Source organism: Lasioglossum baleicum, chromosome 9, assembly GCF_051020765.1.
Source record: "Lasioglossum baleicum chromosome 9, iyLasBale1, whole genome shotgun sequence".
Taxonomy (NCBI): Eukaryota; Metazoa; Arthropoda; class Insecta; order Hymenoptera; family Halictidae; genus Lasioglossum; species Lasioglossum baleicum.
Window position 1 is genome coordinate 15,981,622 of NC_134937.1, and position 14,614 is coordinate 15,996,235.

The 14,614-nt window shown below is 39.1% G+C and overlaps 1 protein-coding gene across 6 annotated transcripts in view; it reads right to left on the minus strand.

Moving 5' to 3' along the window:
- The window catches only part of Ddr (discoidin domain-containing receptor 2), a 334,142-nt gene that overhangs the window by 34,488 nt on the left and 285,040 nt on the right, over window positions 1-14,614 (minus strand). For all 6 annotated transcript variants that reach the window (XM_076429974.1, XM_076429972.1, XM_076429976.1 and 3 more), the window contains 3 exons: window positions 12,403-12,526; window positions 8,107-8,258; window positions 4,458-4,771 (listed from right to left, as the gene is read on the minus strand). In XM_076429974.1, coding sequence (XP_076286089.1) covers window positions 4,458-4,771; window positions 8,107-8,258; window positions 12,403-12,526 — 590 coding nt within the window. The remainder of the gene's footprint in view (window positions 1-4,457; window positions 4,772-8,106; window positions 8,259-12,402; window positions 12,527-14,614) is intronic.

A 14,614-nucleotide genomic window follows, 5' to 3' on the forward strand; every position in this document is an offset into this window, starting at 1 on the left:
CCAAGTTTTACTGACAAAGTAGTCGCCTATGGTTTTTCGTACAGCGTCGTTCGACTCTTTGCGTCCGCTTTGCCACGTTTTTCCGCGAAACTGGAGAATTTCTCGTTAACGCGCGACCCGTATGAAAATCCGATGATTATCTCGCCGCGGACACGCGAGGCGTGCACGTCGAACGAGCAGCCGACAACGCGAAGAATACCGGATTTCGGGACGAGATGCTTGTGTGCTCGAGCCGCGTCGCCGCTGGTTCCGCTAATTGCGCCCTTCATTAATTGATATCGTTCGTGACAAAAGCTCGTTCGCGAATTTCGCCTGGTTACACGGTGTCAAAACAATATTGCAAATTACAGCGCGAATTACGGATTCGTTTCTCGGTTTGCGTACACGGCGCGACGGCTCTCTGTGGAAACTTTGACGACGTGTTGCGCAGTTGAACGCGAAACGACCGTGTCGTGAGCAAAGTCTGATGAAAAAGTTATTACCACGCGAATTTCAATTTTCTTTGGTTGGCCTGCCAGCTGGAAAATCGGCGCGCAGGTATTTATTTCCCGTTAATAATAATTTCAACCCTTAAACTGTAACGTAAAATGTAAAATATTTCAGCAAATTATTTGTCAAAATAATTGTCAATCTCAATTTATGTTCGTAGGTGCTGTAAGAATTTTTCAGATTTTTTAGGAACTATCGTTCACTAAACATTGCATCAGACCTGAAGATCCCACGTTTACAGTCTAGTAATAGTGGGACATTATTGAAGTATTGAAATAATTTTGTTGAATAGTATTGAAAAAGTTTTAATTTTACCTAAAGATCCCCTACTTATCCATCACAATCACTGTCCTTTATTCACCTAAACATCCCTTACGACTTTAGTTTATTTCCATAGACAAAAAATATGATGGCCGCCTATGGATGACGTTGATGTGATAAAACGTGAAACGACCGTTTTGAGGAACGCAAACGCCGCTGAAACGAGTGTGTTCGAAAGGGGACCAGTTTGAAGGGGATAGCGTCGACTCGGAAGGGAATCGAAGCAGCGAATTTTGTTGACGTGATTCTACGACGTTCTTGAGCAGACCTTCTGATCCCGCTGTCCTTTTCGAGTACCCGCGCAGACAGCTGCGAGCTGTTGCGTTGAAAATAGAAAAAAAGGGAAAATGAAAAATGGGGAAAGCGATTGTACTTTCGAGGCTCCGGCATCCCGTCACCGAGGTCCTCGCCGAGCGGTACACGTCCCGCGAGCGGAGGAACCTGTAATCCCCGATCTTGTCTACCCGGATCATCCGTTCGCTGTGCCGGAGATAACGCGTCGCCTGTTCGTCCCTGGGACACGCTTTATCATGTACATCCGCTCCTGCTTCCTTGGCTTCGAACGGGAGTTTATGGACATAGGTACGCAAATTGAAGAAGCATAACAGCTCGGGAATTGGCTCATCGCCACTCCCTTCCCCGATTCCTAATAATGAACATATTCTGACAACGAATTACACACGTTTCTCGATTACGACAGAAATTGAATTCTCTAACTATTCGCGTTTTCCATTTCCAAAATTATCTCCATTTTGGATTTTTTTCAATAGCTTTCCTTTATATAATGTTAATTAATATGCTTATGTTTCATTTCGGAATGTTAATCATTTTCTTTAATATAATAATGGTAAAATGAAATTCCATATTTCCATTTATTTGGGAATCTTTCTTTCATTTAACTGTTCTTATAAAAAGGACTCTAATAATTTTCTTTTAAGTGACTATGTTAAAAGAGTGTCACATCCATTTATTTTCTAATTTTTCGTATTCAAGCATCAATAAAGTGGCGATAGGTCTGGATCACAGACCATTGGATCGGTTTTGATCTCCACTATCACACCGCAGTCAACATTCGAAAACTACAGCATTGATAAATTTTAAGCCTTCACAATGGTATAGGTTCGAAACGAATCATGTTTCTCTTTGACATTTTATTCTATCATTGAAAACAAGTGAAGTATTTAAGCCTTTGAACAACGTACGAGTTATATGTATTGAACACACCCTGTGTTTGATCAATAGATTACGTAAAGTAAATGTACAGCTCCAATCATCGATAGAATGGTATGTTCTGTGAATGTATCTCTATAGATCAGCTCTTTTTCAATTTAACAGACGATACATTAACCTTTTGAGATTGGATGTCGTTATATCGGCAATGCCAAGCAAACAATAATGTTACATATCATAATGTCAATTATAAATTAGTAAAAAACATCGAAATATTTGGTTCCCAATGGATGAGATTCTATTAACATTTAACCGAGTGACTCTTCAATCATGAACATTTAGGAAGACGTAACTAAAGACATATAACATTAACATTTTAAAAATGTTGCCATAATCAACACAAGTTCGATATAATTTATATCAATGTGGACATCTTGGTTCAATAGACTGAAAGAAGTTTTTGTTCAATTTAGATGGAAATGAATTTTCAGCAGGTGATAGCAAACACAAATGAAGAGTTGACTTATCCCCAATTAACACGTCGACTGTTGTGTAGGTCACAGATGATTTTTTCGTTTTGGAATAAACTAAATTACAGTACTCCATTGTTCAGTGACTAATAATAATTACTAAAAACTTGGATCAACTACGGAGATGGATATTTAAAATATGAAGTGACTGAAAGCTTCACTCAAATCTCCGACATTTCAAGTGCGAATTTTGAAGAACTACGTGAGACGGAAATTTATATTTTTCAAATTAATCTAACCGATTGCGCAACGTCCCTAAAAAAGAAAGATCACTGGGTCAAGCCATCGCGATAGTCAATTACTGTTTCGAATAAAACTTCCGGACGGTTCCGGTCCTCTTTTTTGCGCGCGGGTATTGCCGGGGAAATTTTGACGCGAAATCAATATTGGCATTAGACGTTCGAACTTTCCAGTTCGTTATTGCCTCGTGATTCGCAGGCAGTTTAAATAATTCCCCGGAGAGTTTAGTCGGTTTCAAAGGATATCTAGGTCGAATTGGAAGCTCGATACAGTCAATTACGGAACTGCCGGGGCAATCGTAGGTACACGGTATCGGTGTTGTGTCGTTAAGGCCCGTGTCGGGAAAAATAATAGCGTCGCGGCCCCTCGGAGTTATTCGATTATACGGCGGCAGTCGCTGGCCGTTTAAACACCTTTTGCATTATCGCGTCGCGGAAAATTAATGCGTCGAGCGTGTTATTATATTCGAAATCACTTTGCGCCACATTATCGAATTATCGCGTTAACGTCCCCGCTCTAGATATAATCGATTGGGATAATTTTCTATCGATGTCCTATATTTCCATTATTTCCCTTCTATGTCCCCCCCCCCCCAGCGGCGTCCGGTACCGCCGCGCCACCTTCCGTAGCCATTCTACAGTAGATAATAAATGAATCAGGGTAACACTCCATAATCGGTCGGTATAATTCGCCGGCGTCATTCTATAACTCCCACGCTTAATTCTTCCGGCCACTATATTGCACCAATTTAAACGAATGCTTCGATAACGTGTTGCTCCAGTCACTTTTGTCGGCGAATTTAATTATGAACTTGGATTTATCGATTCGCCAGCGAACGGGCCACTGTGCGTTACTGTCCGAACGCACAAATGGCAGGAACGTTATTTAATTCAATCAAATATATGTAGATGGTCTTAAAATAATATAATACTGCTCCTATTTACACTTTAAATTTGATATAATGATGGGTCCAAATATTTGTGATTATTGATATTGTAAAGATCCATGAGGAATTATTAAACTTTGTTTCTTTGGCTATATATTAAAATTTAGATAGACACTTCAGAAGGTAATACAAAACAGTCACTTTTATGCTCCCAAAACTAATTTTAACATTTTAAAGCAGTACGACTTGAAACGTGAATTGAAAGAAATCAAACGATTTATAATATTTAAAAAAATAAAGTGAATAAATCTTCACCCTAGAGAACATGTGATTAAGTGATGGAAATTGTACTCAATAACTGCAACCTGACGATGAAATAATTCATTTTGACCAATACTTCTTGTAGAATCACCCCCTTCACGCTCGTGCCATCAATACCGGGACACCATATACAGGGTGAGTCACCTAACATTATCACCTCAAATATGGTGACCTTGATATCTAAAGAATTACATAAAAACAAACATTTGTTTGGTGTCGTACGAGCCCCATTTTACCATTCAACATTGTCCCGAAGATATTTATTGCATCTTTGAAAACAACAAAGATATTTGAGGTGATAACGTTGGGTAACAAGGTGACTCACCCCGTATAATGCAGCACATAGCCGATTAATGGAATATTCAAGGTTGAAGAACCGGGAGGCACCTCGCTTGGCGGCAACTCGTTCGACTTTCGCAATTATTTGCTTAATGCCGGCAAATTTCTGGTTAATACGCGGCGTGGCTTGGCGGCAGTTGATGATAATACAGGATCCTTACCTAAGCGCATCCGAGGATCCGGGTCTCAGGGACTTAACGATCACGAGGTCGCTGCTGGTGTTCCGGAAAACTTCGTCGTATCCAGGAAACCTGTCGACCTCGCAAATGTGAACGTCGCCGAAGTATCCGCAGCCGAGGTTTTCAACGATGTTGAGCTTCTCCCGGGGGAAGTCTAAGATGCACTCGGGCACCTCGTCTTCCTCCTCCGTAAGCATATCCTCGGGACTGTAGCTTGTCATGCTACTGGAAGCTTTCGCGCTCATTGGTGGTGGCGTGCTCGGTGTGGGGGATGGCGGCAACGGCGGCAGAGAATTCTGTAATAAAAGGCAAATGCGCCGATGAAACGGAAAAGTCGAAAATATTTCTGGGGACACCGTTCCCGGGACATTTTTAATTAGACCTATCGTGCACCTAATTATACCCTTTCAAATCGTGATTCCACTGCGGATATATTATGCATTCATGGTAAAAATGAGCACGTACATTCTTAAAATTTAGAAAGATAAAAGAATTTAACAATATCAGTGTATTGTTCCCAATTTATTGAAATTATTACAGAACGACATTTTTACATGATTCGAGAAGCTTTTATTTTGTGTCTATTGTAAATTGGTTTTATTTTTACATTAAAAATCCGCAGTCTGATCGTGGTGTCTTGAGTAATACAAATTCAATGTCATAATTTTTTATTTTTCAGTTTTCTAAGTTTTCTTTCCACTCTCTCTCTCTCTCTCTGATTTTAGTTTTATTTTTTTTTGTTCATATAAATATATTTTTTTAAAGTTGTAATTATTATTTGTAGATATATTCAGGATCTAAAGACGCACTGATATGTGTGGAATGTGAAATTTGAAATAAGACGAAAGAAAGCAAAAGTCAGTCGAATAAAATATATGATTGAATAAATATGTAGATTTATTAAAATGGTACTTGTGTGTAAGTTACGTAAACTCGTGTGAAAAGTAAAATATCTCCAAGAGTGAAATAAAAAATGCTGTATGTTATTGAATGTTTGCCAAATTTTTTCGTGAAGGAAAAATTGTGCGAGAAATACTTCCAGACGAGTGCAAAAACGTTCGAAGTTTTAAAAGAAACGACATTCGAAAGTATTTTCATGAAAAATTACGGAAGTTTTTCATTAGAGCTTAATGGCCTTGCTAAGAAAATGGGGATAAGTTGAGCGACAACGGTATCAATTACTCTTCCTCCTGGAACTTAACGGAACTTATGAAATGCTGATAGATGACTTGGAAAATAAAAATGAATTTATTGAACGACTTTAACCTCGAAACAAAAAGAAAGTAAACAATCTGTTCATATTACTGATATAAACTATTTCAGAAATACGATGTACGACTTAATACAATGTTATATGACACAATGTATTTTGTGGAAGATCTATGCAATTCGTTTTGCATTTTAGAAGACACAGCCAGCCACAGGAGTCCATTTAGCCCCACTAAATGCTGCGTTGCGTTAACCCCAACGAATCCCCCAAGTATTTAATTACCACGTTCGTATTATTCATGAGCCCGTTATCGGTACCACCCTCCATTCAATTATTTTTGCGTTACCCTCGGCATAAGAGCAATTAGAAAGCAAATGTCGAAAAATCATGGACAATCTTTCTTCGGTAAATACGCCAGCGATTAGCAATATTCCACTGACAGGTCTTGAACGGTCAGAAAATACGCACAAGGCCACGGGGAACTTAAGTAATCAATAAACACACCCTTTACAGTATCGCTTGGTAATCTGCGTGTGCCCACGAAAGACGTTTCCCTCGGACGTCTCGCATTAGTTATGATTGATAGTGCCCTCTGGTTGCCATGTTTTTCATCCATTAAGCTTCATTATTCTTCGTTCGAAGTGTTTCAACGTCACCCGGCAAATTTCGAACGTGGGAAAAATTGATTGTTATCCTGTTTCTATCGGCGAAAAAACGCACGTTTCCACCGCGGCGATGAAACGGATTTATCGGCTTTGCATCGTATTACGCGGGTACATAATCGTCTGAATAAAACAGTTTTTTAAAAGTTCGTGAATACATTAATTCACGAAAAACGTGTCAAAGACGAAGTATCTACTTTCAGCAAGCTTGATAACTAATTTGTAAATAGAAAAGTTATAAAAATCTCTCTCATATTTCTCTCATAAAGTTGAAAAGAAAAGAAAATTCTAATTTAGGTTTAATGTATTTGTAGCAAACATGTGAGAAGGTGAAACATAAAACACTAAAACCGTTCGAACAATTTAAAAATTGTCATATTGCTTCCAATGTAATAAATTATTAGGAGAGGAAACAAATCTCTATTGAATTCCTATGTCTTGAAGTTAGTTAATTGATCGAACCGACAATAAGCAGTGTCTTAAAAAACTGGCAAAATGAGAAATATTGTACAGGTTGTCCCAGCTAACTTGACCACCTTGACTATCTCGTTTAGTTTTAATAATAGAAAAAAAACGTTATGGGACAATATGAACCTAACCGAAGGGGAAATATAATGATTGGGAAAAAACTTTTTCCGAGGTCATTTTTTCTAGATATCAAGGTTATCAATTTTCTTTTAATGGAACTATATATTTTTTTTATCGTGATTTAATAGTAGGGGCGAAGTCCTCTTCAATGATATATTATACAATGACCTTCGTGTGACCTTGGGTATGAAAAATCCAAAAAGCGGAAAATAAATGAAACTATTACAAGAGCCAGAGAATTATTTATTTTCGGTATACAATGTATTGAAAACAATGGACATCATTTCGAACATTTCATGAAATAAAGTAGATCAACCAAACCAATTACATAGTGTAGTTACTGTAGTTACATAGTGTAGTACTATATCGTTTTTTTTTCTATTACTAAAACTCAGCGAGATATTCAAGGTGGTCAAGTTAGCTGGGACACCCTGTATATAACAAAGAGACTCAGAATTTTACTGAAAAATGTTTACTTTTCGCTCCCTAGAAGAACAGTAATTTAGAAGTATACTTGTAGGTCGTACACAATCAATGCACTCGATTGGACAGCCTCTAGTTATTAATAACTCCTACAATTGTTAATATACTGCCTCACAAAAATTTGTGCTATTACTTTAAAGACGTGTAAATATATGCACAAAATTTGAACTTGCTAAGTTACATTGTTTTCTTAAAATTTCAAAATATATTCCGGACATCTCTCGCATATTTTAATGCATCTAATCATGACTGTCATAAAAATGTCAAGAACGTGCTAAGAACAAACGTAAAAACAAACATAACGCATAAAGACTAGTATTCGGAGCCCTTGATGAAGATCGTCCAAGAATATCAATTACTTTTTCGTGGAGAAGCTCGGGGAGGGGAACAACACGACCTCGGCGGGACAAAGTTGAGCGAAATGAAATTAAAGCAGAAGCCGGAACAGCGTGGCAGCGAAACAACATGGAATTAAGAGGAGGCCGTTGGATAAGCTCGCGGGGCCAGCAACCCTCGAAAGGGAAACGATTCAAGTGGCTTGCCGCGTGCTGCGATCGCGTTGTAAGATCCTAGAGTCACGAAGTGGTGTTTGACACAGTTCCGAGCGGTCCGAAGTGGCCTGCATTAATGCCTCGAGAAGGACTAATCGTCACGGATCGCATGTCTGCCGTACATTTTTGATACTCACCTTGCAGATCTCCGTACTGGCGTAATACTTTTCCGGCGGCGGTGGTATGGGCGGCGGATTAGATGGATATTCTTGAACCGGGGGAATTGGCCTGGCAAGATTGATCGCCGTGTTCAGCAGCAACGGAATAACCGGCTGCACCTCCGTGATACCTGTCCGGTGATACCGTGAACGGAAAAAAGAATTTTTTGACAAGGTTAGAGACACACGATCGCTGCTGCGATCGATACTGCGGATTTTGAAAACTTATTATAACAATGAACACATCAAACGCGTAGCAAAAAAAAAATGTTAACAATTTGCAAATCTCGAGTACAAAAAAAATTACTACAGATACTCATGCTCATACTGCGTGCGCTTATGCTGTGGTAACAATGAATAGATCAAATGAAAAACAGGAAAAACAATTTGCAAATCTCAAGTATAAATTACTAAAGACATGCTTATACTGCGGATTTTGTGCACTTAGGATAACAATGATCAAATGTGTAACAGGAAAAACATTTAAACAGTTTAAAAACACTGTATTATTTTTAATCTATTAAGACTAGAAGAGAATGATTTCCTCCCTCTTTCGATGCACCGTGCCGTTGCATGCATCGAGAAAGCTTTTTTCCTCGGCGTGCTTCCGGCGGCTTTTTCCATCGCCGTTTTGCGACGCGAATTTGTTTTATTGCGACTGGCGCGTCTCCCAGCAAGTTCCCTTTATCTTTATGGGCCGTCGATCGTGCCAACCGATTAGGAGCCACGTGAGTTTGCAATTAAACCTTTTTCTCGTCGGGAATGGTTTTTAAACGTTGCGCCAGTTTTGAGGAAGCCCGCCGGCAATTATTAATGTAAACCGAGTGAGAAGCAGTTTCGCTACCAGTCGACGAATGACAAATAGTTCTGCTGGTTACTATCCGCCGCGTTCATTTTCAACGAGCGTTTTAAATTTTCCGTTGTATGATCGCATAGCGAAGTTATTGCGAAGTTGTAGAATTGCTCTAAAATTTTGCGTACGTTGCTCGCGTTTAACCGATGTTGTAAAATGAACTCGAGATAGAGCTCTCTAGAAGTTCGTTCAATCTCGCGATGGAGATTATACATCGAAGAATCGTTTAGCTCACGCCACAGTTCAAATTGTTTTTTGCTGAAATCGTTCCAAGTTTACGAAACTCCTTGCCAACATGCTTGACCACGATTCGGTGAAATACGAAGTACGGGTCGTTCGAAATTCACTGTTGCGCGTCGAACGTCACGGAACATTGCAAGCTCTGCACAATAATGTACTACATGGACAATTCTATTGGTGACATGCAACAGAACACAGGAATGGTTGAATAGAAATCGTAAAAATTACTACGTTTCGCGGATCGATTTTATAAAAAGGTTATACATGCATGAATAAAATCTTTTATTTTAAATATTAAAGCGTCCACTAAAGTGTTCTTTGTGTTGCATTCGTAAAAATGACGATTTCATGTAGCATAAACCGCATTCGAAACTTGAAACGTGTTTCCAAAATACCGGACGGGTTCCGACAACCACCGTATCGATTCGACTGAAATTTTGCACCGTTCTATGCGAAATTGTCGGATTCCTGTCAACACATTTTTCATACGCAGTTTATCACTTTTTATAAATAGAAAAACCGTTTCGACTATATGAAAACATTTTTCGAACAATTTTCGTCCGCCATTTTTTACTGATTTTCTACGTAAAATTGTCAACGCGTCGGCTTTGTCATGCACTGAAAATTTTGTCCTTGAATGCCTCTCGAAGAGAAAAGCATGTGCGAGAACACTTATAAATAGACTGCGGATTTGATGAATTTATGATAAGAATAGATAATTGAAGTACAAAACCGTGACATTATAGTTCGTAGGAGGAAGGTACTAATTTTGAGTACGGTAAAGTAAAGTTTACCCAAAATGCTATTGTAAAGTAGACTTGCAAATTTTTAAAAATCTTCTGCTCCTCTCCACAATACTGCGCCAGTCAATCACTAAACACTACGTAGCACTTTCCGAAATCGTAACAGCGAACGAGAAGAAGTATGCACCAAGTGATACTAAACACCTTGGTCGTGCAATAAATGATATTCATTCGGAAGCGATATACCTGAAAAGGACATTATGGCAGGCAAAACATTTTTTACACACACCGCGCTCCGGCAACATCGATCCCGACAGATGGACAGACCCACCAAAGCGACGAGCGGATATACGCTCATAAATCACGTCATTGACGACCGAAGACAATAGGAAAATTTCCTTGACAGTTTCCACTCCACAACCTACAGTTCTTTCGAGACACCTGCGTCCAATTAACAAACGCTACATTTCCCCACCCTTAACCAATCACGAAATAACCGCGGTGACAATTTTGATCGTCAGCACTTTTTCAGGCCATGTTTAATTGATGCAAATCTACAAAACGTATATTACACATAAAAAAAGTTGAAAATGCAACTTTTCAGTATTTTTTCAACAATTTCGATCAATTGCAATTTTTGAAAAAATTTCTTTGCACATTCTGTAGTAAACTAATTGCTCTAGCTTCCCAAAAAAATTCAAATCGTATGGTCCAATATTAAAATAGTTATCGTCTTTTTTAGAACGTCCGAATATTAATTCGAGTAACTTTATGTATGATTAATATTCTTATGTGTAACAGTGGATACAAGGTGTTCGTTCATATTTTTCGTTCAAATTGTCGATATTTAAACAGTGATAATTTCATTTAAAAAAAAACGATACAGCAACATACCTGGAGTTACTTTAAAGATTAAGGTATCAAGATATTTTAGCATGATTCAGCGATTGGGATACTGGAGACAGTTTTTGGTCGAAAATGTTACAAATTGGAACGATTCTTTTCAAAGAAATTATCGTTGTTGTAATATTGACGATTTCCCGAAAATCGGGAATTTAGTAAAATTTCGTTGAAATACTTTTTGGATCCGCTGTATTTCGCCGCGTTGTAGGAACTTCAATATCCATCAGAGTCACGAGACGGTCGTCGAGATATTTAAAATCGATTAAGGACATACACGGCCGGCACACAAAGCGCCAATAAATCACGTGGAAGTTTCTAATGATTTGTGTTCATGTAAGGATTGGCTTAAGTGCCGCGAACTCTATAATAATCTGTCGACCATTAGCCTGTAATTTAATTCGAGCGCTGCCCGCCTGCATATCGCGGTAGGTGTTGCGTTTATCGTCGCGGCTTGTGCCTATAGTCCACCACGGTTTTACGTAATTTTAGCCGAACGCAAACTCGATAATGCGCCGCAGCGCAAACCTGCTCGTTTCGAGTTTTCCCCACTATTTAATTAAAACACACAACGCTGTGATAAATATCGAGAGAGCGCGCGCGCACGCGGCCGATCCCAAGCTCGAGTTTCTCCGGCAAATAACGAACGACATTGGCGCCCGCGGAAACTGCGAATTGATAATCGTTAGGGTCGAACCTAACTCCTTTGTTCGTCGATTTAAAGCGATTTTACGATACACGCGTTCCGTTCCGAGGGTTCAATGCTCGACTGATTCAGTCGGCTTTCAACGACTTAATGTTCTATAAAATCACGTGCCGGGATTAACAGACTGCGGAACTTTGTGCTCTGATCGCGCACCGGAGCTATTGAATTTATAAAATACAGCTTCGATAATATTTTATACAGTTTCGGTTTCATTTAATTTGCTGGGACCAGTTGAAAAAAAAAATCGTGGTTAAAGCCAATAATTAATTTTATTCAGGTCAGCTTTGTGTTGATTCACTCTATGAAAACTCGTTGGGCTTCATTTACTCGAACGACTTCATTTCAATTTATCGGAACACTCGTAAAAGAAATTATTAAATCTTTGATGTTCTACTTGACTATATTACGAAACACAAACATTCTATATTCTTGTATGCTGTTATTACTTACATCAACTAAAAGGCATGCACACACAGTATGTATACGTAATCAATCTAACAATAAGTCCACATCTACAATAAATGCCTATGTACATAGAACATGAAAGAAGGACCCTTGAATGGCAATTTGTTTCGTTATCGGTCCTTCTCATGCTGTAAGGGCAAGAAAGGCTGCCGTTAAATAAACTACGCGGAATGAAAAAGTAATAATAATAGGAATCGTTCGAATCTTTATGGGGCTTAATAATATCGTGCAATATTTGATGAGGCGTGGCGCTGATAATCGCGGCCGGCTCCAGCCGCTGCTGTTTGAATTAATTTAAATCGGCCTAACGGCGCATGCACCGGCAGAGTTCGAAAGGCTTAAGTATCGCACTTAACGTCGCTACCAACCGCTGTAATCCGTGATAGTTTTGTGTAGCTGCGGTGTCGTCGTGGTGTAGGCAGCCGCGTGGTACTGCGCCGGAAGCGGAGGGCAAATTGGTCCCTTGTCCTCGCCCTCCTCCTGCACGGAGACCTGCGGCCGAATATCGAACGTTGCCGTTAATAAACCTGACATTTATGCACACGCGATAGTCAAACGGGAACTTTCCGTCACTTTGTGCCCTCGGCTTTCCTCACCCTCACTCTTCTTCACCGAAACAGACGTTCATACACCCCCTCGTCACGTTTCTTTTTCGTATGAGCTGTTGGTTTTGTAAATGGTATAAGCTAATTTATTTATTAATTAAAAGAAAGTTTTATATCTATGTACATCTGACTAAAACTACCATTAACTCATTTTTTCCAAAACTGCACTTACACCACTTTCAAAAACAGCGGCTGATATATTCAATTTGGTTTTATTAGCATCTTGGTGTTAGCAATCCGCAAATAATAAGTCAAGATTGACTAGAGTTTTGCATATGAAATGTCCGATCTGTGCACAAGGTGATACCTTATGAGAAAACATAAAAAAAACAAAGTCTAAATAAAATCAATCTTGTCATATTTATAAGGGAACATGTTCCAGTTACTTTTTAAAATTTGTTCATTCAAAGCTTTGTTTGAAAATGCAGAGGAAAATGCATAATAGGGTGCGATCACAGTGGATCCGATGTCGGACGATTCGGGCGACGTTCGACGTTGTGTCTCCTTTTCGCACACTGGAAAAAAGAGACAGATGCATCGGACGTCGGCCAGATCGGCCGATATCGAAGCCACTGTGACTGCGGCCTAAGAATTGTCTGATGCGTCTAATCATGATCGACCAATACTACTTCCTGCATATACTGAAACTGAAGCACGCAAAACCGGGGATCTCTGAACTCGATCTTTTTGAAAACGAGGCGTCAAACGAAAAAATGTTATTCCTGTTTTTGGATTGATATGCACACGTAGAAACACCCCCTGTCCGCTTAAACATGTTCACTTCATCATTTCGGACATATTTTATTTAGATATATTTAAGCTGTTTTTTGTGATAATTTATGTATTTATTAATTATGATGTTTTGACGCTTCAAAAATTTCTAAATGCTGTTGGCTGTCATTATTTGCTGTCGTCGTGAAATGTGCAAGTTTTATCTCACCAAATGGATCGGAGTGTCGCGCTATCGTGGCGTTGCCAATAATTTTATGGGACATAATTATCTGCACAATGCATCGATACGCATTCATCAGGGTATGGTAATTTCAGCAAATAAAATTTATCACATCATGGAGTAATTATTAGTTACGGTTCGGTCTGATGGTCGTGGCAATTTGATCACGGGATATCGTTACAAACGAGATATACGAATAGACCGATCAACATACGGGGTTCCGTGTCACGCGGTTTGAAATATCGGCAGAAACCAGTAGTTTTCTATCTAGGTGAAACAATCGACTAGTGGAATATGTATATGAGATTGCTACACAAAAAGTTAGTTTCCAAGGAGCACAGTTTGTTGGGTCAGAGTTGTTCGCTCTGAAGTACAATGTTCCAGCGTGAACTTGAGACTTTCCAGCACGTTGAAATTTCTTCCTCGTCTCTGCTGTCAAATAGTTTCAGCGATTTGTGGCCACGAGCAGTGCTGCTAACTACAGAATTTGCGAAGGAAGTTATTCTTGCCAGCACGGTAAGTAAAATAAGAAAGACAGTAAGAATTATCTATAGCTGGACTTGTAAATGTCTTAACAATTTTGGCTGAGGTCGCATTTTATCGTTTTCTCGAAACGATTTCGTATTTTTTCTTATATCAAAGTGCACGTATCATAAAGGGCGAGCCCTATTTTCAACTTAAGACCTCGGAAGTTCGGAAATTCCTATGGAACTACATCCTAAAATTGACTCGAATGATCCTCTTAAATCGTATGAATTTTATCCGAGCTGGCGGTCGGATTTTATCGATTTTTCGACATAATTTCGCATTTATTTTCAAACCAAAGTACTCCAATTCTAAAGAGCGACCCTTCATTTTTAATTTTCTCGAAAGTTTTAGAATTTCCACGGCAATACGCGTCCTAAAATCGACTCGAGCAATCGGCTAAAATATGCGAACTGATGGTCGGATAAATCCCCTTAAAATTTTGGATGCACACATTTTTCTTATTTTTGTAAACTAATATAAAGCAGTCACTTTTAT